This window comes from Trachypithecus francoisi, unplaced genomic scaffold (assembly GCF_009764315.1).
Source record: "Trachypithecus francoisi isolate TF-2019V2 unplaced genomic scaffold, Tfra_2.0 Lachesis_group18, whole genome shotgun sequence".
Taxonomy (NCBI): Eukaryota; Metazoa; Chordata; class Mammalia; order Primates; family Cercopithecidae; genus Trachypithecus; species Trachypithecus francoisi.
In genome coordinates, this window is record NW_022681463.1 from 20,205,848 (window position 1) to 20,233,552 (window position 27,705).

A 27,705-nucleotide genomic window follows, 5' to 3' on the forward strand; every position below is an offset into this window, starting at 1 on the left:
TGATCCACCTGCCTCAGCCTCCCAAAGTGGTGGGATTACAGGCACGAGCCACTGCGCCTGACTCAAAGGCCAATTCTTATCAAAAGTATTAGCTTTCAGAACCATCACTGAAGCTGTAAGTGTGGATACCTGTAAAGAAGTTTACAGTATTGAAGAGTTCACTAACCATCTATTTTTACCTTCAAGGTCAGAGGTGGCATGGCCTGATGGGGTATTTTTTGCTGATACCTAAGACCGTTTTTGTGGTACAGAATGGGCTCCCCAGGAAGGAATGAGCGGCACACTCTGCATCATGGGTGAACCTCAAAACCTTGAGATACGGGAAGGAAGCCAGACACAAGAGATCACATATTGTGTGATTCCTTTTCCATGAAAGATACTGAAAAAGCAAAGGGCAGAAAGTAGTTGCTTGAGGCTGGAGTGGGCATAGAGAGGCACTGTGAGTGGCATGAGGGAGCTTATTGGGGGCATAAAAATGTCTTGAAACTTAGTTTTAGTGATGACTGCATCACTCAGTAAAGTTACTAAAATTCATTGAATTGGATGCCTGAAATGGGTGAATTTTATGAGATGTAAAATATGCATCATTGCAAATACACCTCAATATGTTCATATTTAAATATACTTTTTGTTACAAAAAAGAATAGGGCTCACGGTAGACATGGGAACTTACAAGTTTTAACTTGTAGTTTGGTTATAAGGGAACTGAGAAGTCTTAGTTATGGGAGAGGTATTAGAGTTCCAGAGGTGACTTTCACTTCAGATTAGATTCTAGAATCAGTTTGTAAAATAGAGTCGTTTATTAATTTGCATTTTGACAAAAAGTTCATTAACACCTTTCATAATATTCTATCTTGTGGAGAAGAGTGAGGAGGAACCTGACTGTGTATGTGGTATTACGACTTCAAAGGAGCTTGGTCTCTGTCTCTCTCAGGGGAAAGTTTTAATGTGCTCATAACTTATTATAGACCCTTTTCAGACATTTTGGTTGTTTCCTGCTTCTGATTTGCCAAATACCACATTGACCATCTTTGATGCACTTATTAATGCCTTGAGATACCTCTTAGAAATTGAATTTTGGGGTCTATGGGGATGTACTCTCAATAGTTGTTTATTGTCCAGCTCCCAAAAATCTACCTGTGCCATCATGCAGGATTGGAGTGGTGTGGATTTACATTAAATGTGAGTTCAAAACGTGATCTGGCTGCAAGAATTTACATGATTGTGGGCTTAGTCATGGGATATATCCTGACCCTGAGATATGCAGATAATACCTGGGGTATTGGTTTTTATCCTGGGTACCAGGCATTCAGAGAGGCTGGCTACCTGACTGTGTGCTGAGGCAATGGCCAAGATAGGACCCTGTGTGTTACGAGAGATAATGGAGATACACAAGGGATAGGTGCCTGTGAGAAGTCTGGAAAACCTGTGATTAACTTTCTTCAAGTAGTTGAAGAGCTGCCCTGTCAAGAGAAATTCCATTCACTTTGTATGATTGTAAGGGCAGAATCAGCAGCAATGGTTGGAAGTTCCCGGAAGGCAAGCTTTGGTTTAATGTAAGCAAGCCTTGTCTAACAGAACAGTCCGAAAATAGATTGGGTCCCCTCAGGAAACAGTGACTCCTCTTCCCTCGACATCCCTGGAGATGCTCCAGCAGGGACCACGTGTCATTTGGATGAAGAGGTGTGGCATGTGCATGCAGGGAATTTATCATAAGTGTTTGATTTGGAGACCTCTGGGGAAATGACTATGAGGCTGTGAACTTGACATCACAGCTCTGATTATGACAGTCTACTGTGAAGCCAGATGAAAATATTCTGGCTGGGTGCTGTGGCTCACGCCTGTCATCCCAGCACTTTGGGAGGCTGAGGCAGGTGGATCACCTGAGGTCAGGAGCTTGAGACCAGCCTGGCCAGCATGGTGAAACCCTGTCTCTATTAAAAATACAGAAATTAGCTGGGCATGGTGACATGTGCCTGTAATCCCAGCTACTCTGGAGACTGAGGCAGAAAAATCGCTTGAACCTGGGAGGCGGAGGTTTCAGTGAGCTGAGATCTCCTCCAGTCTGGGCAACAGAGTGAGACTCCGTCTCAAAAAAAAAGTTTAAAACAAGAAAATATTCTTTTTGCAAACACCAGTCTTTGAATTGTTTCTTAGAACAAGAAAGTAACTATTGAACCTTCTAATCTTATACTTTCTACACTCAGATCATTGTTGATAAGAGGTTCTATTTCAGCTGATCTTTGACATTCAGTTCAGTTATTGGCGTAGCTGTGTGAGGAAGTGGGCTTTCTCAGTTGTTTTTGTTTTCCTTGTATCTTATGCTGTTTTCCAACCATGGGTCTCTCAGATTTTAACATTCTCCCAAATGGTCAAGATAAAGAGTTGGTTTTCACATACTCATCATTTATGTAGCCTTTTTATCTTTTTTTCCTCCTTCTTTTCTTTTTTGTAGAGATGAGGTCTCGCTATGTTGCTCAGGCTGGTCTTGAACTCCTGGGCTCAAGCAGTCCTCCCACCTCTGCCTTCAGAAGTGCTGGGATTATAGATATGAGCCCCATCCGTGGCCTCTTTTTTTTTTTTTTTTAATTTGAATATTGCTTTCAACTTTTTAAAAGCTGAACTGCACTTGCAATGTTTCTGAATATTGCCTATGTTATAACATTGTTAACTTTTCCATTTAAGAAATAATTCATGTTTTAATTATGTCTTTAATTTTTTAGCTTGTATTTTCCTTGTTCTGGTATTGATACGTTGAGATGAGAAAAAATAACAAGAAAGATGACAAACAAAATCCATAAGAATCTGTAAGAAAAATACTCGTCTAACTTTAATGTTTCTTAAGTACAGCTGATAAAATAATAGCCTGACCTCTCACCCTGCATAGCGTGATCTGGCAAACAGCAGAAGGGTCCCCGGGAGCTGGTTGGAAATGCAGTCTCCAGCTCCTCCCCAGGGCCACTGCATCAGGACCTGCATTTGAAAAGTTGAGCTTCCTCCCCGGTGGCATGCTGCAGAACCTATGGGTCATAGTCATCGTCGCACCTTTTTGGTTTTGGTTTTTTAGCAGCCATGAAAAAGTACCTGGCATTGTGCCTGGGTTTTTTGTTTTGTTTTGTTTAGTTTTTTTCTACAGGCATGAGCCCATTTAATCCCTAGGACAACCCTCTAAAGGAGGTGTTATTAGAGGCTCAGAAAAGTTGTCACTGGGCTTGCCAAAGGTGTCACTGAATGATGCTTTCTGGAGTCTGCGTGTCCGAAGCCCGAGACAGGAAAATCGAGGTGCAGCTCCTACTGGCACACCCTGTGCTTCCCTTGGCCAGCTGGACACCTTGGGAGAACTGCAGAGGCTGCATCAGCCCCGGCAGCGGGAGGCAGCTCCATCCCCAGCCTCTGACCATTCACGGTCCACTTGCGGCCTCGTATAAAGGCACCAGGACGAAGTGAATCCTGACAAACCCTAGGAGGCCGCACATCTCATCTGTAAGCAGGGCTTCCGGAAGCATTGATTAGAAAAGAAGTTCAGAGACCCAGACACACAACTTCTCACGGGTCACCTACATCCACATAGGCTATGTGTGTATAGATTCCTTTTTTTTTTTTTTTTTGAAGGAAATCATTTGAAAGAATAGATATTTATTAGAAACCAGGTTTGATCTGTTTCTGACGCTTTTATGACATTCTGTTTTCTTGGATTCTACTTGACAGGGGAAGTAAAGTCGATGCTGAGCAGTGATCTTCAATCATTAAATAATATTTCTGTTTTCCTGCATAATTTCCTCTTGTGTTCTTAGATAAGAATAAACCTGTTCTTGTCATACTGTTTGCACATCTGAAAATGACAACCTGTTTGCCAGTAGTAAACTCACAGCTTGGAAAATGATGGGATCCCAAGTTTCCCCAAAAATGTGAGGTACAATCAACCAGGCTGGGGAAAAAAAAAAAATACAGAGGTTATCATTATATTTATATAAAAACATGCCACTTAGCAAAAGAAATGCTGGTAAAGCAAAATTAGTGAAATAATTAGGATCAATTTATGTACATTCATCTACCTACTTTGCACTTGGATTGGAGTCCTAGATTGGATCTTAAAAGGAGGGAACATTCTAGAACCCACCATCCCCTCCTGTTACTGTCACAAGATTTTTTTTCCTTAATTCTTTTAAAATCAGGGCCACATTTCAACTCCCTGCCCGCTGCCATTTGAGGATATTTTTGTTTCTCTTTAGGTATCATCCTATTTTCTTTTTTTTTTACTACTGACATCGGTTTATTTCATATGAATGCGTAATATATTAAATACATATGCATTTAAAATATTGTTTTGATTTGTTTGCGAATTGTTTCTCTTAAAGGGTCTATCTGGGGAAATGAGTAATTTTTCATATCCTGTTCTTGCAGGAAGAATTTTAAATCGTTTCTCCAAAGACATTGGACACTTGGATGATTTACTGCCACTGACGTTTTTAGATTTCATCCAGGTAACGTTGAGAGTAACATCAGGATCTCAAATGGAAAACGGAAGTTCCTATTTTTTCAGGCCCTTTTCATGGGGGCTGGGGGTGGGACTCTTGGCCTGGCTGTGTGTAATATGTTAACTTAATAAAAGGCCATGTTTGTAAAAGAAAGGCGCGGTGATAATTCAGAGGCGAAGTTGGCGTGAGTAATACCTTGTGTGTGGGAGTGGCTATACAGTCTTGTCGGGGTTAGTTTGAAGCAGCTTCATGCTTGGTAAGTGGCTCTCTGTCTGCCTCTAGGTATCTGGCATGGATTGTGCTTTACTGTGAACACATTTCATCATATAGAAACAATCACCTCTCACGGAAAGATAGCCTAGATTAACTAAATTATGCATTGTATTACCACAAAGGCAAATACTTAGGCACTTTTTTTTTTTTTTATAGAACCAGGTGTGGTTACTTACAAAGAAAAGATTAGTAATAATAAGGTGAAAATAATACTTTATTAACAAGGACAATAGAGAGCAGTTATTGCGGATACAAAGCCTTTACAGGCAAGGATATCTAAGCCAATGTGAGTACAGGATCAAAGTCAACTCAGAAAATGTCTTTTTTGTTTTCACACGTTGATTGCTCTAAGTCTTAAGCTGTCTTTAAAAAAGAAAAACCAACAATCCTACAGAAATACCTGCTGTAAAGCGTTTCTTTTGTTTGTGAACTCGAGGCTCTAAAGAATAATGCTGGGTCATCTCCTCTCTCATCTCCTTATTCAGTACTCTTGCTCATGTGGTTTGGTTTTATTTTATTTTTTCCTGTTGTTTAATTTTGTCTGCTTGTCAGTGGTTCAAGCTGGGGCACTTTTTTTTTTCCCCAAGTGTTTATTTTGGAAATGCATCTATTAAAAGCTATACATATTCCAAAATCTCAGCTGCTGTGGCTAACACTTTATGAAACTTGAACCTCTTTGAGTTTTTCTAAGTGCCAACTTACAGTGGTTCTAATCCTTAGGTGAATTTAAGGCCATTAAGTAGAAATACTACAGTTGGGGTCTGCAATTTTGGCTTGATCCTGTGGTCCCCCTACCCCTGTTTTTTTCTCAGTGCTCAGATGCTTTAGATCTCCTGTGGAGCCACTGTTGTAAAAGGAGCCAAAATTACTTAATTTGGAAAATTAGCTTTGTAAGAAAAGTCAGTCATAGGCTTGAAATGCTTATAGGAATTCCTGTTTGTCACACAGCAAGGCAGCAAATGAGCATGTGACTGCAGACAGCATAGCCCGTGGGCGAAGGCATCCACTGTTTACTGAGGTGAAGTAAGCTGAGACTCACAGGTAGATTATTTTTACTGCAAACAAGGACCTCTGATTTTTTTTTTCTTTTGCAAACATTTTTAAAATGTGCCCTCCTGGGTTTAGCTGTATTATTTATCCCTCAGAAGCCATCACTAGAACAGTTGCCTGGTTTTCACAGAATGCAGATGATTGTCTGTACACGTTTTGACAGGGGTTGTTAATTACTTCGAGAAGATTTTGTGAAAGGTTCTGTTTCTTTGCAACTGCAAGCTAGGCAGAGGTTGAGTTTCCGAAGCTGGCTGGCCCACTATGTACTTAGCAGAGTGAGCGGTCATAATTAGAATCCCTCGTGTGCTTTGTCTCACATATGGAGGCAGAGGGATGGATGCTACTTGATGTCAATATAAAACATTTCTTAGCAGCATGAGGAGGGAAAATTCTAGTCTCGTTGTACTTCTGTTTAACCAGAGAGACAAGGGCATTTTTGATTATCCACTCATATAACCTTGGTAGACTTAACATTGTGGAATCCTACTGGCCCCAATTAGCTGATTTCTTGAATCTATAGGAGAGGTTGAATCCTAATGTGATTGTCTCTAAGAAAGGAGTTTTATCTAAAGGATAACGCAGTTATCAATTATGATAAAGATCTATTGTCTCTTGTTTTGTTTGCAGGTGTCTTTAATAAGGCCTCCCATAATCCCTTCAGGAAGAAATATTTTCTCCTTTTAAAAATAGTATTAGCTAAATATAAAAGCTCTGGTCCCTGCCATTGTTGTTGATTCTTTGAGGGACATTTCCCAACATTCATTGTTTAAATGGTTGTCAGGAGGAATCAAGTGAAACGTGGTAAACAATGCAGGAACTGGTTCATCTTACTTTGTGTGCCGAGCCTTTCTGCTGGGGATTTGCATTCGATGAGTGGGCTTTTGACTGAGGTATCGCCAGGATCATTTTGAAGTATTTGGGCCTGTTGCTATATTAGCAGGTGAAAATTTTTTATTAAAGCCACACACCCCCAAAAATGCATTTAACCTGCCCTCAAAGGCCAACAAAAATCAAAATGTAATTTTTTTTTTTTTTTTTTAAGCTGCCTAGGCCTCTGTAAGGATGAAAACAGCCCAGTGGTGTTCTGGGACTCTTAATGGAATCATGTAAACTTAAAATAAACACTATTATGGTAAGCACATAGAATGAAAACTAATTTTCCAAATCAAATACATTATATTCAATTCATTTTCCCCAATCAACCAAATGTTTAAAACCTGTTAGTTATAACAGCAATCTTCTGGAAATTAATTAGAAGCCTATTAGCTCTGCTAGCTGAGCCGAATGAAGGGGGTTGCTCGGTACATTTCTAAGTAGTCTCCTGAATTAAAGCAAAGCAAGGTCAAAATGACAGTTAGCTTTGTTCACCTCATGGCTTTGCTTGAAGTCGTTGATCTTTCGGGGGGGAAGGAGGGGGGTGTTTTGTTTTGCAAAGGAAATTTTGTCTACTTTGACTCAGTTCTGTGATAACTTTTTAAAATTTATTTCTAGTACCAGTCGGGTGAGCCATACAGGAAGCATGATCTTATCTGTGTGAATAGTAGCCTTCTCCATTGCACAGGCATCTGAAATGGAGTTGACTTTTAGGCCTCTTGTCTACCGCATCAATTCTTCTACAGGGTTTATTTAGCCCCTTTCAAAATTCAGATAGTAGGAAATTTCCTGGATGACTTTGTGTTTAATGTCATTAGCAAAACATGCTTCGAACGTTAGGGCCCTGGGTTTTGATGGCTCTCATCACGTTCAGTGGGTGATAATCACAGTGACTAGCAGTTCCTCCTATGCCCAGAGAAACTCACAGAAAGTAGGCCCTTCTTAACCCAGCAGCGAAGATTGACTGAAACAATTGAGTTTAAAAGAACTGGGAATTTCTTTGTCACAATGTTACCCTTGGTGTTATCTAGCTGACTGATCTACAGGGGAACTACGTATCTTCACTACCAACTACGGATGGTATTCTTGAGCCAGAAAGAATTAGGCCGGGCGCGGTGGCTCAAGCCTGTAATCCCAGCACTTTGGGAGGCCCAGACGGGCGGATCACGAGGTCAGGAGTTCAAGACCATCCTGGCTAACACGGTGAAACCCCGTCTCTACTAAAAAAAAAAAATACAAAAAACTAGCCGGGCGTGGTGACGGGCGCCTGTAGTCCCAGCTACTCGGGAGGCTGAGGCAGGAGAATAGCGGGAACCCGGGAGGTGGAGCTTGCAGTGAGCTGAGATCGGCCACTGCACTCCAGCCTGGGTAAAAAAAAAAAAAAAAAAAAGAATTTTGGCAGGATGTATAGTAACAAACAGAATGAAGATTAAAATCCACAGAAAAGTTAGGTATCTTCATGAAGAGGGAGTTGAAACTTTGCACTTACCAGAAGGTTCAGACTAAGACTACTGAGTTGTTATTCTTACTAAAGCTGAGATTTAAAATCAAATAGCTATAGAAATAAATAATGTAGTTGCATTTATCCATATGACTTTTTTTGAGATGGTCTCACTCTGTTACCCAGGCTGGAGTGCAATGGTATGATCTCAGCTCACTGCAGCCTTCGCCCCCACACCAGGTTCAAACGATTCTCATGCCTCAGCCTCCAAGTAGCTGTGATTACAGATGACTGCCACCACTCTAAGCTGATTTTGTATTTTTAGTAGAGACAGGGTTTTGCCATGTTGCTCAGGCTGGTCTCGAACTCCTAACCTCAGGTGATCCACCCACCTCGGCCTCCCAAAGTGGTGGGATTACAGGCGTGAGCCACTGCAGCCGGCCTCATGTGACCTTTTTAATCCAGAGCATTCATGTTTGATTACGTTTTCTGTATGATGGTGGTTGTTTTATTGGTTTTATAAGTAGGAGTCTGGAACTGTGGACCATTGGGTCCGAACTGAACTGTTTCCAATTGAGTTTGCCAAAGACTGGAGGGGTAGATCTGAGAGGAGAACCCTCTGCTTGTGGCTTGATGTCTAGAATGTAGGCTCTGTAGAAGCAAGTCTGAAACCACGCACAGATTTTATTACTCCCCTGATGAAATTGCTGAGCTAAGGAAATTCTGGTTTACATGTGACCAGATTTCCTGGCCAGATAGAGGCAATTAACCTAACTTTGATTTTTGGACTTCAATAAAATATTTGTATTTGCGAGTTTTCATTTGTTTTTATGTAGTTAGCTGTTGGCATTCATTGCCAATGGGGAACAGTGACACCAGTAATTTAAAAGTGGGTGTCATTTGCTGTCCTGTATTAAGGGAAGAAACCCAGAGGGGTAGTGGGTAATGTGTCACTTTGGAACTCAGATTGGCTCAGGTGTGCAACAGTAGTGAATAAAGAAGGGTGAGATTTTTGATTAGGCCTTTTGAAAGGTAAGCCAGAATTAAGGGAAGTTTTTGAATATATCAGAAGATATAAATATATCACTGGAAATAAATAACTTATAGAATACAAATGAATAGTCTGCAGTTACCTCAGGGTTGCCATGGGCTAATCAGATAATTTAGCCAAGGCTGGCAGTGCATATCTGGCTTATAAAGGGTTGTTCAAACATGTTTTTCTTGTTTGCTTTTTCAAAAATTGTAACAACTTTGAACATCTACAATATTTCTAAAGCCAAGTCATTTATGAACATAGAATGGCTCTTCACAGGTTAAAACTGAATATCTTGTTTTCATAAAGAATTGAAATACAAATAGCATAAAGAGCTTCATCTAGAACTCACATTCTTTGAATAGGAATTTGGCATTCAAAACAGAATATGTTTGTGTAAATCAACAAACAAAAACAGAGGTGATAGTCAACATTCACATTTTAAAGTGCTTGATTACTTCGTTTTTTTTTTTCCGGTTTTTTTTTTTTTTCTTTTTTTTTCTTTTGAGACAGGGTCTTGCTCTGTCGCCCAGGCTGGAGTGCAGTGGCGCAATCTCGGCTTGCTGCAGCCTCCACCTCCCAGGTTTAAGCAATTCTCATGCCTCAGCCTCCCGAGTAGCTGGGACTACAGGTGTGTACTGCCATGGCCAGCTAAGTTTTGTATTTTTAGTAGAGACGGGGTTTCACCATTTTGCCCAGGCTGGTCTCTAACTTCTGACCTCGTGATCCTCCTGCCTCAGCCTCCCAAAGTGCTGGGATTACAGGCGTGAGCCACCATGCCCGGCCAGAAGTGCTTGATTACTTCCTAATATCAGCACCAATGCCAGTATCATGAATCTCTTCTTCCAGTTTCTTAAAATAATAATTGGATTAATAGGTACCCTATCTGTAATAATTGTATTAATAATATCTTACTAGCATTTTAATTAGAAATTTAATATTAATGATTTGGAATCAGTAGTTTTCAACAATTTTGATAGTACAAATTTATTTGTAGTATTTAATGGGCAGATATGGTGTTTTGTGACTATATTTACAACTAGATGTATTTGGGAATATCTCAAAGTTTCTCCCAAAAGGAAAACATTTCTGTTACAAATATGTGACTTGTGAAAAGAATTTGTAATTCTTTTCAATATATCTCATTTTTTTGTTTGTTTGTTTTTTTGTTTTTTTTGAGACAGTCTTGCTCTATCACCCAGGCTGGAGTGCAGTGGTGCAATCTTGACTCACTGTAACCTCCGCCTCCTGGGTTCAAGCAATTCTCTTGCCTCAGCTTCCCGAGTAGCTGAGATGACAGGCACCCACCACCATGCCTAGCTAATTTTTGTATTTTTGGTAGAGATGAGGTTTCACCATGTTGGCCAGGCTGGTCTGGAACTCCTGACCTCAAGTGATCTGCCTGTCTCGGCCTCCAAAAGTGCTGGGATTACAGGTGCGAGCCACTGCCGCCTGACCAATATGTCTCATTCTTATTACATGTCTTCTTTTTTATTTTTTTCCCACCAGCTTTTTATTGAGCTCCTACTATATGCTGAGTATGCGGAGGTGGAAAAGATAGCGCCTTTATCTTCATCCACCTGAGAAGTATTTATTGAGTGTCTCGGTGTACTAGGCCCCGTGCTGGGCTTGGAGATACGGGACTAAGTGAAATTGAATTCCCTTCTTCTCTGAGTTTACTCTATTGGGAGGGACAGATAGAAAGCAGTTACCATGCCATGTGATAAGACTTACAATAGAAGGGATGCTGTAGGAGAGAATGGTTAAGGTCTCAGCACGGGACACATTTCCAATCCTAGCTCTTTCACTTTAAGTTCAATTATGGCTTCCTCCAAGACTGGCCACGAAATACCTAATGCTACAGTGAGGACTCGAACCCTCTTCTCACAGTGCAGCCATATGTTAGAATAAATATCTGAATAGACTTGTTTTGCTTTGCCTCCCTTTGATTTGTGGCTGCAAAGGACATACAGAGAGCAAAATTCAAATTTTCTGATCCTTAAATCTAATCTCTCTTTAAATTTTGGAGAGAAACTATGTGAATGCTAGGCTGTTGGCACCCGTGTGTGTGTGTGTGTGTGTGTTTGCACACCTGTGGCTCACCCTCAAATGTACCCTCCTAATTCTTCATCCTTTAAGGACCAGAGAAAGTCTCTCTTTCCCATTAGTGAGGCTTTTCTTTACCACTCCATTCTGTAATAAAACAATCTCTAGGTCCTATGAAAAAGAAGAGATCATATAACACCAGGCTGAGCACTGCTCTGAGCATATTTCACTTGCCCCATCTCATTTAAACCTCACTCGTAGTCATTGAACCAATCAATATTTCCTGGACACCTTCTGTATGCCAAGTACTTTTCCAGGATCTAGAGCATGGAGCAGTGAACCAGGTATCAGCTTCCAGGAATTGGCATTCTAGTGCAGGAGGTCGATAGTAAACAGACCAATAAACATAAATAATCTAAGTTAGTATAGTTCTAGTGTGTTCAGCAAAGGAAAGTGTTTGCTAATGACTGGACCAGCATGGTCAAGGAGGAGGTGACACTGAGTTTGAAAAATAAGGAAACAGCCATGCAAAGAAGATATAGGGGCAGGTTGAGGGAGGGGCACATTGTATGGAGGAGGAACAGGTGCCAGGTCTCCAGAAGGGAACAAAGTGGCATTTCCACAGGAAGAGAGATGCCAAGCATGAGCAGGCTACCTGTAGTCCCAGTTACTTGGGAGGCTGAGGCAAGAGAATCACTTGAACCCGGGTTGCAGTGAGCCAAAATCGCACCACTGCACTGCAGCCTAGGCAACACACTGTCTCAAAAAAATAGAAAATAGATTTAATGGGCTCACAGTTCCACATGGCTGAGGAGGCCTTACATAGTGGAAGGCAAAGGAGGAGCAAAGGCATGTCTTAACTGGTGGCAGGCAAGCGAACATGTTCAAGGGAACTGCTCTTTATAAAACCATCGGATCTCATGAGACTTATTCACTGTCATGAGAATACCATGGGAAAAACCCAACCCCGTGATTCAGTTACCTCCCACTGGGTCCCTCCCACAACATGTAGGGATTATGGGAGCCACAGTTCAAGATGAGATTTGGGTGGGGACACAGCCAAACCATATCTATCACTAACTCTCTAATAATAGATTATTTTGTTATCTAGTGCCCACCCATCTCCCTCTAGAAAGTTATATGATGCCATTTAATATGAACCTATGATATTTTAGATATAAACCTTTCAGAAATTGTGGTACTAGCCTTTTTTTCTTATGCCCTGTGTTTTTAGAGTTAAAGGTATACAAACTTAGTTTCCTTTCCCCAAAATTCTTTTAGACATTTTGAGTGGTCTGTTAGATTCCCAACTGTGGAGACTACTCATTTAAAGAACTTCCTTCCTGGTTTTGTGATAAACCTGGTCTCAAACCCAGGTACCAGAGAAATTGTGACTGTTTTTTAGATATGAGCATCAGGAAGCTCAGGAGAGAGAGAGAGGACACTAGATTTTCTTTTCTTTCTTTTTTTTTGAGACAGGGTCTCGCTCTGTCACCCAAGCTGGAGTGCAGGGGTGTGATCTCTACTCGCTGCAACCTTCGCCTCCCAGGTTCAAGCAATTCTCCCATCTCAGCCTCCTCTGCAGTAGCTGGGACAACAGGTGTGTGCTAATGACTGGACCAGCATTAGCAGCGTGTACTACCATGCAGCATGTACTACATGGTAGCAGCATGTGCTACCATGCCTGGCTAATTTTATTTTTTGGTAGGTATTTGGTAGATTCGGGGTTTCACCATATTGGCCAGGCTGGTCTCGAACTCCTGATCTCAGGTGATCCACCCACCTCAGCCTCCCAAGGTGCTGGGATTACAGGAGTGAGTCACCATGCCCAGCCTATGTCTTCACCTACAGTATTTTGATGTACCTTTGTTCAGATTGTGACATATATAGCTCTGTGGTAATACTGTGTAAACAAGGAAGAAGAATTAACTGTGGCAAAAGCAAATGCACATTTCTCCAGTTAGTGTTAAAAAATAACTTTACATTAAAACGTTGTAACAACTGGTGATTCTACATTGTACTCATATTATTCATTGGAAGTGCATTCTTTATAGAAAGTTACACAAGTATACTAAAGAGTTCAATTTAAATACTATAAATATATACACTAAACAGCATAAATATTTTATTTTTGTGAAATAAAAACACCTCGTGGTTTAATTAAATGGAATGTTTCTACCGCAATTTATACTTTGAATACTCTAGGGTTTTTTTTTTTTTTTCTTTTTGGAGAGGAGTTTCACTCCTTGTCGCCCAGGCTGGAGTGCAATGGTGCCATCTCGGCTCACTGCAGCTTCTGTCCCCTGTTACAAGCAATTGTCCTGCCTCGGCCTCCCACGTAGCTGGGATTACAGGTGACTGCCACCATACCTGGCTAATTTTTATATTTTAAGTAGAGATGGAGTTTCACCATGTTGGCCAGGCTGGTCTTGAACTCCTGACCTCAGGTGATCCACCCGCCTCGGCCTCCCAAAGTGCTGGGATTACAGGCATGAGCCACCACGCCCGGCCTGAATACTCTTAAAAACTATCAATAAAGGATCTGAACTCCCCCACTGCCCCGTATATTTGATTTCAGACAACAAAGCCTTTGGGTGCCTTATTTCATGTGTGAGAAAGAAAAATAGAATCTCAGGTCCCAAACTCCCTATGCCAAAGAGAAAGTTAACCTTGGGAACAGAATCACCACTGCCATCTTTCTTTTGTTCCCAAACAGATAGCTGTGATTTCACAACCCTACAACCCTGTGTAACTGCCTCATTTCCTGTACTCCATCCTTTATCTTTTTTTTTTTTTTTTTGAGACAGAGTCTCGTTGTGTTGCCCAGGCTAGAGAGCAGTGGCACGATCTTGGCTTTCTGCAAACTCCACCTCCTGGGTTCACGCCATTTTCCTGCCTCAGCCTCCCAAGCAGCTGGGACTACAGGTGCATGCTACCATGCCACGCTAATTTTTGTATTTTTAGTAGAGATGGGGTTTCACCGTGTCAGCCAGGATGGTCTCGAACTCTGACCATGTGATCTGCCTGCCTCGGCCTCCCAAAGTGCTGGGATTAACCACCGCGCCTGGCCCAGTTTCAGGTTTTAAAAGTGTAAGTGTTGAGTGTGCTACGGTGAATAAGATTAGATGTGACTGGACCAGGTGTGGTAGTTCACACCTGTAGTCCCAGCACTTTGGGAGGCCAAGGTGGGTGGATCACTTGAGGTCAGGAGTTTGAGACCAGCCTGGCCAACATGTGGAAAGCCCATCTCTACTAAAAATACAAAAATTAGCTGGACATGGTGGCAGGCACCTGTAATCCCAGCTACATGGGGGACTGAGGCAGGGAGAATTGCTTGAATCCAGGAGACAGTGGTTGCAGTGAACCAAGACTGTGCCATTGCACTCCACACAGAGTGAGACTCCATCTAAAAAAAAAAAAAGTGACTAGATATCACTCATAAGTAAGTAAATAACCTCAAAGTATAATGTAGGGGCCAGGTGTGGTGGCCCATGCCTGTAATCCCAGAACTTTGGGAGGTTGAAGCGAGAGGATTGGTCAAGGTCAGGAGTTCAAAACCAGCCTGGGCAACATAGTGAGACCCCTTCTCTATAAAAATAATAAAAGACTTTGCCAGAGATGGTGTCTCATGGCTGTAGTCCTAGCAACTTGGGAGGCTGACCTGGGAAGAACTCTTGAACCCAGGAGTTTGAGACCATCCTGAGCATTATGGTGAGACCCCATCTCTACAAAAAATAAAACAATTAGCTAGGTGTAGTGGTGTGTGCCTGTAGTCCCAGCTACTCTGGAGGCTGAGTTAGGATGATCACTTGAGCCCAGAAGTTCGAGGTTGCAGTGAGCCACAATTGTGCCACTGCACTCCAGCCTGAGCAACAGAGCCAGACCCAGACTCAAAAGAATGAAAAAATAGTAATAAAAATTTTCAAGTGTAGTGTAGGATGGAATGGAAGAGCCTTGGAATCATCCTTCTTAAGTTTGACTCCCAGCTCCACCACTTACTTTCTCTTTCCTCACAAAGCCACATGCTACATCTCTGTAAAATGGAGAAGATTCTACCTATTCCATGAGGGTTATTGTGAGGGTAAAATGAAGTCATTTCAATAACATTCTTAGCATAACATCTAAGCTCTCAAAATAAAAGGTAGTTATTTTTTAAATACCACGTATATTTTTAAGTAGCAGAAATAGCCTGACAATGACATTATGCTGCATTAAGGCAATTGTCAGACAGTTACCAGATCCATCAATATCAGGACATGAGTTTGGATTCCAGATATTAGGTTTATTATCCCTGAAGGCTTTAATGGCTGTTTTCTCTTTTGGAATAACGGTATCACAATCAGTTGTTTTCAGAATAAGCCAGTGAGCACTAAATCTCTCATAATAATATAATTTTCATAATATTCCTGAAACTTCCTTGGCCCTTGATAACATTGAGTATGAGGTCTTGAGTTGTCTAGACTTCTGCTAGCTAAAATCTTTGCCTCAAAGAAGTCTTCCTACTAGAAAAAACAAATGAAAAATGAAGGTAGGATGCAGAGGTTGGATTCAGGCGTTTTAATTTTTTTCTGTTTAAATTTGGGAGTGGTCTGAGTATGCTAACTTGCACACAGCTGCCCTCAGCAAACTACTGTAATTTATTGAGGTACACTGAATTGCAAAACCTTTCTTCCCTACACACCCCTCATCTAAAAAAAAAAAAAAAAAAAAAAAAAATCAGCAGCTTGAGTGAGCTTAAATAACTGACTTTTCATATCCTTTCATGCAACACAAAGGACTAATCCTGGGGCTACTTGAGCCACCAATGCAGGCAGCAGTGGAGACCACCACTGAATGTGCCAGTCCCTCCTCCCACAAACAAAACACGTTGACTGCAGCTTTATGGAGTGAAATGCCCAAGAAAAAAAAAATGTGAAGGAGGTGTCCTCAGTCATTTCTTCCCTCGGGGGGTAGGAGGGCAGGATGAGGGGAGGGAGAAAAAGCTGCTGCATCTGGATGTGAAGAACAAAGCCATCCTAAGACTTGAGTATAATAGGTTGGGTCACTCGCTTTTATAGAAGCAAAAGAGTGGAACTGCCTTGACTTGTCTCAGTGCCACTGACCCTTGCATTTCATTGTGTAGAGATGTCAGGGAAAGTGTGTAGAAAGCACACTGAACAATGACTTTGTCATTTTGAGATTTCTGAGGTTTGTTCACCCCTTCCCCCAACTCCTACCCTCAAATCCCCATTGGACAAAAGAGATCGTTAGTTAGGTCGGCTTGCCCTCATTTGAAAGATCTCTGTTTTACTGACTCTTTTAAAAGTAAACTCATCCATTTTAACTGAATCACAGCGTTTTCATGCTTTCAGTGTCAACAAAAGAGTTTTAGTCAGTGCATTTATAAGGATGGACTGGTCTGTGAAAATGCCAGCGCTAGAGATAATGATTCATGCCAACTGCCACATTAAAGTGGATTTCCTTGTTAATAGACAGGGCAGTTGATGACATGAGTTACTGGAAATATTTGCCAACCCTTGACCCCTGGATTTCGGAGATCAGGATGATAGGATCCACACAGGCCCACTCGAACAATTCCTTTACCTTTTCTTTTTTAATGAAAGATGCAATGGTTGGGTTTTTTCCAGTGTGATAGCACATGTAGAAAGCAGTACTGTCACCATTAGTGTGCTGACAGTTAATCACTGGGGACCCTCCCAGGCTTTCAGGCTGGCAACCAGTGTTCCAGTTTTTCCTAGCATGTGTGCTCCAATGATAATGTGTTTGTAGTTTAACAAGAAGCTAATTAAGACCTAAAGAAAAAAATTAAGAATCTCAGTTTTATCAAGTCTGGTGGTATTCAGCAGAGCGTAGAACTTTCCATTCTGGCATATTGGATGATATCCATTGCAAAACAATAGTGGCCATTCATGGTGCTTTCTCTTCTTGTCATCTCGCCTCCTTAGTAATGATAAAATGGACACTTATTACCCGGGAGAGGAAAATGGCTAAATGTTTACTTAATTGAGGACCTTTAAATTCTCTCTATGCTATTCTTGATTGATTACGTTCATTTTTGTCTGTATGCCTACTGAGTTTTCTTGATAAGAGGAACAAAAAAAGGTTTGGACTGGAGAACTTGCCTCAGTTTTATTAAAATCTTGCAGTCACTGTTTTATATATGGATCTATCACTTCCATCTGATGTGGGGCATAGGTAAGTGTAATCTCTTCTACTTGTGAGTTTCGTGACTCACTTGTTTTCTTTCAGCCCTTTCCCTGGGTTCATTGACTTAGTGTTCTCTGTCATTTGCTTTGAGTCACGAAGCCGATAGTGCTGCTTGAGCATCTTAGCAAAGGGCAGCCCACTATGGGACATGTGTCAAACATGGATCAGGAGCCATTTTTGTTCCAGGGCACACAGACTAGTTACCAATAGTTGTCACATTTGCCCTCTTCACCACCCTCAATGCACCTGAGGAGATCATCTCTTAGCGTTATGGTTGTGTATTGATACACTGCCCAACCTCTGCCTGAACATGGCCAAAAGGATGGGAATGGAATTCTACTGTCATATTGTTTTTTACCCTATCAATATTTTTATTGAGGTATAGTTTACATACAATAAAATAAACAGTTTTTTTTTAGGTTGAATTTTACTAATGGTGTACATACTGGTATCCATCCTCTAAAACAAGCTGTAGAGCATTTCCATCTCCTCAGGAAGTCTCCTTTGCCTCTCTGTAGTCAATTTTCACACCCCTACACCTCTTCCAGATTTCTGTCAACATCAATTCATTTTCCTATTCTTGAACTACATATAAATGGAACCAATAATTTTTCTGTGACTGGATTCTTTTGTTCACCATGTTTTTGAGTTCTATGTATGTTTCAGTGGTTCATTTCTTTGTTTTCTTTTTTTTCTGAGTGATATTTCATTGTATGATGACATCAACATTTATTTATCTACTATTTGATTAATGGATATTTGAGTTGTTGCCAGTTTTTAGCAATGAATGTTCTTATAGAAGTGTTTATGGGTACGCTATATGTGTTTTCATTCATCTTGGATAAAATTCATAGGAGTGGAATTGCTGGGTTTATAAAGTTCACTTTAAAAACCAAAAATCAAACAATGACAAGGATTTTTGTAATGGTTCTACTATTTTACACACGCAGCAGCAATGTGTGAGCATTCTAGTTGCTCCACGTCCTTGCCATCATTTAGTATGATCAGTCTTTTTGTTTTTATTCTTTTTAGTAGGGTATAGATGAACCATTTGCATTGCCTTGATGATTAATATTGAGTTTTTTTCATACAGGCTAATTGGCCATTCTTGTGTCTTAGTTTCTGAAATACTGGTTCAGATCTCCTGCCAACTTTTTAAAACATATTTTTAAAAATCTTGTTGATTTTTTAGGAGTTTTTAATATACATAAGTGTATTTATATATGTTTAATACTAGGCATTTGTGAATATTTCTGTTTTGCAAAGTGTAGTTTTTAATACATTTGCTTATTTTGTCTTCACTGGAGAACTTTTTGCATGAAACTGTTCATAATCTCACATTTGTCCATTTAATGTCTTTATAATCTATAGTGAAATTTCTTCTTTTATTCCTGACACTGATAATTTGTTTCTGTCAATCATTTTAGCTTGGAGTTTATCAATTTCCTTTTTTTTTTTTTCAGTGAATTCATGTTTGATTTTGTAATTTTCTCTGTAGTTGGTAGATTTTCTATTTCATTAATTTCTTGTATTTTTCTAAGTTACACTGATTTAATGTATCTTTCTCTAGCTTTTTAAGATTTAACATTAATCTGTTGGTTTTCATTTGTTTCATAATATATGCATTTAAAATTATACTTTCTCTTGATTTTGATATGTTGTGTTTTCATTATCTTCAATTCAGAGTGTTTATGAGTTGGCTCTTTTTTTTTTTTTTTTTTTTTGAGACAGTATCTCACTCTGTCGCCCAGGCTGGAGTGCAGTGGTGTGATCTCGGCTCACTGCCACCTCCACCTCCCAGGTTCAAGCGATTCTCGTGCCTCAGCCTCCCGAGTAGCTGGAATTACAGGCACACATCACCACGCCCAACTAGTTTTTGTATTTTTAGTAGAGATGGGGTTTTACCATTTTGCCCAGGCTGGTCTTGAACTCCTGGCCTCAAGTGAGCCTCCCACCTCAGCCTCTAAAAGTGCTGGGATTACAGATGCAAGCCACTGTACCCGGCCCGTGAGTTGACTTTCTGTTGTAATATTTCAGTAATGAGTTATTATGGAGTATATAACTTCATTTCTAAAGATTTAGGGATTAAAAAAAAAAACTTACTGTTACTGATAAGTTGGTTATAATTTGATAACATATTCTGTAATATTTCTAACCTTTCAAATGTATTGAGACTTCTTTAATGGCCCAGCATTTACTTTACTTTGGTAAAGGTCCCCTGTGCACTTGAAAAAAAAAAAAAAAGAATGTATATTCTGTAGCTGTGGAGTATAGAGTTCTAAAAATGACAGGTCACATTGGCTTATAATATCTGAATCTTCAGTATCTTTACTCTCTGTGTATTTAGTCTTTGTTGTAAGCAGCATCTATTTGGGTCTGGCTTTTTAAATGCTCAGCTGACATTCTCTGTCATTTTATGTGGAGTTTTATCCATGTACATTTAATGTAATTATAGATATGCTTGGTTTTAAGTCTACCACCTTGATATTTGTCTTCTATTAGTTTCATATGTTCTTCTCCTTTTGAGTGAACAGAATATATTTTCTTATTTTATCTTTTCTATCACATTTTTAGCTCCACCTCTTTATGTTATTGTTTTTAGTGGTTGCTCTAGAGTTTACATATGCATTTAAGTTTATTGCAATCTATTTTCAAATAATTTCCTACCAAATTTGCAAACAATAGAATAATCTTACTATTATATAATTTATTTCTCCTATTCTTTGGGCTTATGTTGTCATATTGTTTACTTCTGCATATGCTGTAAACTTCATGATATATTGTGTCTGTTTTGCTTTAAGTAACCAATGGTCTTTTAAAGAAGTTTATACATATGTATGCATGTATGCACATACATATTATAGAAAATTGTGTTTTATATTTACTCACACATTTGTCCTTTCCAGTGCTCTTTATTTCTTTCTGAAGTCTGGGCTTCCATCTGGTATCATTTTCCTTAAGCCTGAAGAACTTCTTTTCAGGATGGTCTGCTGGAAACCTTCTCCTAGCTTTTACCCACCTGAGCATGTCTTTATTTCAACTTCATTTTTTTTTTTTTTTTTTTTTTTTTTTTGAGACGGAGTCTGCTCTGTCGCCCAGGCTGGAGTGCAGTGGCCGGATCTCAGCTCACTGCAAGCTCCGCCTCCCGGGTTCACGCCATTCTCTCGCCTCAGCCTCCCGAGTAGCTGGGACTACAGGCGCCCGCCACCTCGCCCGGCTAGATTTTTGTATTTTTTTAGTAGAGACGGGGTTTCACCGTGTTAGCCAGGATGGTCTCGATCTCCTGACCTCGTGATCCACCCGTCTCGGCCTCCCAAAGTGCTGGGATTACAGGCTTGAGCCACCGCGCCCGGCCTATTTCAACTTCATTTTTAATGATCTTTTCAACAGATGGAAGATTCTAGATTGACAGGTTTTGTTTGTTTGTTTGTTTGTTTGCCTTTTCTTGGCATTGTACATATATCACATCATTGTCTTCTCCCTTCATTGTTTCTGATGAGCAACCATCATTACTATATAAGCTTGTTGCACTATACACTATGTCTCTTTTCATGGCTACTTTTTAAAACAATTTCCTCTTAGTCTTTGAGTTTTTGCTGTTTGACTAGATGTGTTTAGTATCCTTCTTGGGGTTAATGAGCTTCTTCAATATATGGGTTGGTATTTTTATTTAATTTTGGAAAATTACGAGTCTTTATGTTTTGATACACTTGCCTTTTCTTTCTCTCTTAACTCCTTAACTTCTGGGACTGAAAATGATAGTATGTTAGACTGTTTGGTGTAGCTGCAAGATCTGGGGTGTTGCATTCCAGTCTTTTAGTCTTTTTTATTTTTGTCTTTCATTTGGATAATTTGTATTGCTCTGTCTTTAGGATCATTGATTATTTCTCTTATCCCAGTCTGCTGCCAGCCCATTTAATGTGTGTGTGTGTGTGTGTTTTTTTTTCTTTCATAGAGATGGGATCTCGCTATGTTGTCCCAGCTGGTCTCAAACTCCTAGGCTCAAACAATCCTCCTCCCTCCTCAAGCAAACCTCAGTGCTGGGATTATAGGCATGAGCCACTGTACCTGGCCAAATGTGGTTTTTTTGATATTCAATTTTTTGTTTATAGAATTTTCATTGGTTTGCTGTTATAGTTTTCATCTTTTTTATGTTTATTGACCAGTTGAATATCATTTGGATAAGCACCTATTTAAGTGTCTTAACAATTGTTCTATTGAGTACTCTGGGTTTTTGTTTTGTTTTTCTTACTTATTTGTAGAATTGTGTATGTATTCTGAATTGCAGATACCTTCTTCTGTACTAGTGCTTATCTTTTCAGTCCTGTAATACTGTGTTTTCATAAACATACTTATCAACCTTTTCCTTTATGGTTATTGATTTTTGTGTTCTGTTTAAAAAAATCTGTATCTATTTCAGTGTCTTATTTCTTTATTTATTTATTAGTTTTCCTTAAGTTACTGGGGTACAGGTGGTATTTGGTTACATGACTAAGCTCTTTAGTGGTGATTTGTGAGATTTTGATGCACCCATCACCTGAGCAATATACACTGCACCATATTTGTAGTCTTTTATCCCTCGCCCTCCTCCCACTCTTCCCCCTAAATCCCCGAAGTCCATTGTATCATTCTTATGCCTTTGCATCCTCACAGCTTAGCTCTCACATATCAATGAGAACATACAATGTTTGGTTTTCCATTCCTGAGTTACTTCATTTAGAATTATAGTCTCCAGTCTCATCCAGGTCACTGCAAATGCTGTCAATTCATTCCTTTTTATGGTTGAGAAGTATTCCATCATATATGTATACACATACATATATATACACACATATACACACACACATACATACATATATATATATATCTCACAGTTTCTTTATCCATTCATTGATTGATCAGCATTTGGGTTGGTTCCACGATTTTGCAATTGTGAATTGTGCTACTATAAACATGCATGTGTAGGTATCTTTTTCAAATAATGACTTCTTTTCCTCTAGGTAGATACCAGTAGTGGGATTGCTAGATCAAATGGTAGTTCTACTTTTGGTTCTTTTTTTTTTTTTTTTTTTTTTTGAGACAGTGTCTCGCTTTGTCACCCAGGCTAGAGTGCAGTGGCGCAATCTTGGCTCACTGCAAGCTCCGCCTCCCAGGTTCATGCCATTCTCCTGCCCCAGCCTCCCGAGTAGCTGGGACTACAGGCGCCTGCCACCAGGTCCGGCTCATTTTTTGTATTTTTAGTAGAAATGGGGTTTCACCATGTTAGCCAGGATGGTCTCGATCTCCTGACCTCGTGATCCGCCCGCCTCGGCCTCCCAAAGTGCTGGGATTACAGGCGTGAGCCACCGTGCCCGGCCTACTTTTAGTTCTTTAAGGAATTTCCACACTGTTTCCTTAGCGGCTCTACTAGTTTACATTCCCACCAGCAGTGTAGAAGTGTTCCCTGATCACTGCATCTACGCCAGCATCTACTGTTTTTTGATTATGGCCATTCTTGCAGAAGTAAGGTGGTATCACATTGTGGTTTTGATTTTCATTTCCCTAATCATTAGTGATAGTGAGCATTTTTTTATATGTTTGTTGGCCATTTGTATATCTTCTTTTGAGAATTTTCTATTCATGTCTGTAGTCCACTTTCTGATGGAATTGTTTGTTTTCTTCTTACTGATTTGTTCAAATTCATTGTAGACTGTGGATATTACTCCTTTGTCAGATGTATATAGATTATGAAGATTTTCTCCCATTCTGTGTGTTGTCTCTTTACTCTGCTGAATATGCCTTTTGTGGTGCAAAAGCTCTGTAGTTTAATTAAGTCCCAACTGTTTATCTTTGTTTTTATCGCATTTGCTTTTGGGTTCTTAGTCATGAAATCCTTGCCTAAACTAATGTCTGGAAAGGTTTTTCCAATGTTATCTTCTAGAATTTTTATAGTTTCCGGGTCTTAGATTTAAGTCTCTAATCCATCTTGAGTTGATTTTTGTATAAGGTGAGAGATAAGGATCCAGTTTCATTCTCCTACATGTGGCTAGCCAGTTATCCCAGCACCATTTGTTGAAAAGGGTGTCCTTTCCCCACTTTATGATTTTGTTTGCTTTGTCAAGGATCAGTTGGTTGTAAGTATTTGGGTTCTCTGTTCTGTTCCATTGGTCTGTGTGCCTATTTTTATACCAGAACCATGCTGTTTGGTGACTATGGCCTTATAGTACAGTTTGAAAGCAGGTAGTGTGATGCCTGCAGATTTGTTATGTTTGCTTAGACTTGCTTTGGCTATGCGGCGTCTTTTTTGGTTCCATATGCATTTTAGAATTTTTTTTTTAATTCTGTGCAGAATGATGGTGGTATTTTGATGGGGATTGCATTGAATATGCAGATTGCTTTTGGCAGTATGATCATTTTCACAATATTAATTCTATCCATCCATGAGCATGAGATGTATTTCCATTTATTTGTGTTGTCTATGTCTATTTCTTCCAGCAGTGTTTGGTAGTTTCCCTTGTAGAGGTCTTTTGATTCCTTGGTTAGGTATATTCCTAAGTATCTTATTTTATTTTATTTTTTGCAGCTATTGTAAAAGTGGTTTAGTTCTTGATTTGATTATCGACTTGGTTCCTGTTGGTGTATAGAAGAGCTACTGATTTGTGTACATTAATCTTGTATCTAGAAACTTTGCTGAATTCTTTTATCAGTTCTAGATGCTTTCTGGAGGAGTCTTTAGGGTTTCCAAGGTAAACGACAGTTTGACTTCCTCTTTACCAATTTGGATGCCCTTTATTTTTTTCTCTTGTCTGAGTGATCTGGCCAGGACTTCCAGTACTATGTTGAAGAGGAGTGGTAAGAGTGGGCATCCTTGTCTTGTTCCAGTTTTCAGAGGAAATGTTTTAAACTTTCCCCCATTCAGTATTGTGTTGGCTGTGGGTTTGTCATAGATGGCTTTTATTACACTGAAGCATGTCCCTTGTGTGGCGATTTTGCTGAGAGTTTTAAAGGGATGCTGGATTTTGTTAAATGCTTTTTCTCCATCTATTGAGATTGTCATGTGATTTTTGGTTTTAATTCTGTTTATGTAGTGTATCACATTTATTGACTTGCGTATGTTAAACCATCCCTGCATCCCTGGTATGAAACCCACTTGATCGTGGTGGGTTATCTTTTTGATATGTTGTTGGATTTGGTTAATGAGTATTTTGTTAAGGATTTTAGCATCTATGTTCATCAAGGATATCGGTCTGCAGTGTTCTTTTTTGGTTATGTCCTTTCCTGGTTTTGGTATTATGGTGATGCTGGCTTCATAGAATGAATTAGGGAGGGTTCCTTCTTTCTCTATCTTGTGGAATAGTGTCCAAAGAATTGGTACAAATTCTTCTTTGAATGTCTGGTAGAATTCTGCTGTAAATCTGTCTGGTCTTGGACTTTTTTTTTTGTTGGTAATTTTTAAATTACCATTTCAATCTTGCTGCTTGTTATTGGTCTGTTCAGGGTATCTAATTCTTCCTGATTTAACCTAGGAGGGTTGCGTTTTTCCAGGAATGTATCCATCTCTTCTAGGTTTTCTAGTTTATGTGCATAAAGGTGTTCGTGGTATCCTTGAATGATCTCTTTTATCTCAGTGGTGTCAGTTAATTTTTCTCTCTTCTTTTCTTGGTTAATCTTGCTAATGGTCTATCAATTTTATTTACCTTTTCAAAAAACCAGCTTTTTGTTTTATTTATCTTTTGTATTTTGTTGTTGTTGTTGTTTCATTTCATTTAGTTCTGCTCGGATCTTGGTTATGTCCTTTCTTCTCCTGGGTTCGGGTTTGGTTTGTTCCTGTTTCTCTAGTTCCTTGAGGTGTGACCTTAGAATGTCAGTTTGTGCTCTTTCGGTTTTTTCAATGCAGGTGTTTAAGGCTATGAACTTTCCTCTTAGCACTGCCTTTGCTGTATTCCAGAGGTTTTGATAGGTTGTGTCATTATGGTCATTCAGTTTGAAATAGTCTTAAACTTCCATCTTAATTTCGTTTTTGACCCAATCCTCATTCCGGAGCAGGTTATTTAATTTCCGTGTATTTGCATGGTTTTGAAGATTCCTTTTGGAGTTGAATGATATGGTCTGTCTTGGAGAAAGTTCCATGTGCTGTGGAATAGAATGTGTATGCTGCAGTTGTTGGATGAAATGTTCTGTTTATGTCTGTTAAGTCCATTTTTTCCAAGGTATAGTTTAAATCCATTGTTTCTTTGTTGACTTTTTGTCTTGATGATCTGTCTAATGCTATCAGTGAAGTATTGAAGTCCCCCACTATTATTGTGTTGCTGTCTATCTTATTTCTTAATTCTATTAGTAATTGTTTTATAAATTTGAGAGCTCTAGTGTTAGGTGCACATATGTTTAAGATTGTGATGTTTTCCTTTTGGACAAGGCCTTTTACCATTAGATAATGTCCCTCTTCGTCTCTTTGAACTGCTGTTGCTTTAAAGTTTGTTTTGTCTGATAGGAGAATAGCTACCCCTGCTTGCGTTTGGTGTCCATTTGCATGAAATCCTTTTTCCACCCGTTTACTTTAAGTTTCTGTGAGTCCTTATGCGTTAGGTGAGTCTCCTGAAGGCAGCAGATAGTTGGTTGGTGAGTTTTTATCCATTCTGCAGTTCTGTATCTTTTAAGTGGAGCATTTAGGCAATTTACATTCATTGTTAGTGTTGAGATGTGAGGTACTATTGTATTCATCATGCTGTTTATTGCCTGTGTACTTTGTTTTTTTGTTCCGTTTTGTTTTTGTTTTTGCTTTTTAACTTGTATTTTTGTTTTATAGGTCCTGTGTGATTTATGCTCTGAAGAGGTTCTGTTTCAATGCATTTGCAGGATTTGTTTCAAGATTTAGAGCTCCTTTGAGCAGTTCTTGTAGTGGTGGCTTGGTGGTAGTGAATTCTCTTAGTATTTGTTTGTTTGTTTGAAAAAGACTGTATCTTTCTTTCATATATGAAGCTTACTTTCTCTGGATACAAAACTCTTGGCTGATAATTGTTTTGTTTGAGGAGGCTGAAGATAGGGCCCCAATCCCTTCTAGCTTGTAAGGTTTCGGCCGAGAAATCTGCTGTTAATCTGATAGGTCTTCCTTTATAGGTTACCTGGTGCTTCTGTCTCACAGCTCTTAAGATTCTTTCTTTGGTCTTACCTTTGGGTAACCTGATGACAATGCACCTAGGTGATTATTTTTTTTCGATGAATTTCCCAGGTGTTCTCTGTGCTTCTTGTATTCGGATGTCTAGGTCTCCAGCAAGGCTGGAGAAGTTTTCCTCAATTATTTGCCCAAATATGTTTTCCAAGCTTTTAGAATTCTCTTCTTCCTCAGGAACACTGGTTATTCTTAGGCTTGGTTGTTTAACATAATCCCAGACTTCTTGGAGGTTTTGTTCATATTTTCTTATTCTTTTTTCATTGTATTTGTTGGATTGGGTTAATTAGAAGACCTTGCCTTTGAGTTCTTCCTTCTACTACTTGTTTCTTCTTCTTTCTTCTACTTATTCAATTCTATTGCTGAGACTTTCCAGAGCATTTTGCATTTCTATAAGTGTGTCCAGTGTCTCCAGAATTTTTCATTTTGTTTTAAGCTGTCTCTTTCTTTGACTGTTTCTCCCTTTACATCTTACATCATTTGTTGGATTTCCTTGCATTGTGCTTTGCCTTTCTCTGTTGCCTCCCCGATTAGCTTAATAACTAACCTCCTAAATTCCTTTTCAGGTAAATCAGGGATTTCTTCTCAGTTTGGATCCATTGCTGGTGAACTAGGGTGATTTGGGGGGCTGTTAAAGAGCCTTATTTTGTCACATTATCAGAGTGGGTTTTCTGCTTCCTTCTCATTTGGGTAGGCTCTGTCAGAGGGAAGGTCTTGGGCTGAAGACTGTTGTTCAGATCCTTTTGTCCCACAGAGTGTTCCCTTGTTATAGTATTCTCCCCTGTTTGGTGTGGATATGGCTTCCTGTGAGCCAAACTGTGGTGACTGTTGTCTGTCTTCTGGGTCTAGCCACCCAGTGAGTCTGCCTGGTTCCAGGTTGGCACTAGGGGTTGTCTGCACAGAGTCCTGTGATGTGAACCTCACAGAGACCTCTGTGGGTCTCTCAGCCATGGATACCAGCACCTGTTCCATTGGAGGTGGTAGGGGGGTGCAGTGGACTCCATGATGGTTCTTAGCTTTGGTTTAATGCTCTATTTTTGTACTGGTTGGCCTCCTGTCAGAAGGCGGCACTTTCCAGAGAGCATCAGCTGTGGTAGTATGACAAGGAACCAGCAGTGCGCAGGACCCTAGGACTCCCAGGATTATATGCCCTTTG

The 27,705-nt window shown here is 39.8% G+C and overlaps 1 protein-coding gene across 1 annotated transcript in view; it reads left to right on the forward strand.

Annotated features, from left to right (window-relative positions):
- Nucleotides 1-27,705, forward strand: part of ABCC4 (ATP binding cassette subfamily C member 4) — a 301,134-nt gene that overhangs the window by 199,776 nt on the left and 73,653 nt on the right. The window contains exon 20 of the mRNA XM_033177424.1: nt 4,405-4,484. Coding sequence (XP_033033315.1) covers nt 4,405-4,484 — 80 coding nt within the window. The remainder of the gene's footprint in view (nt 1-4,404; nt 4,485-27,705) is intronic.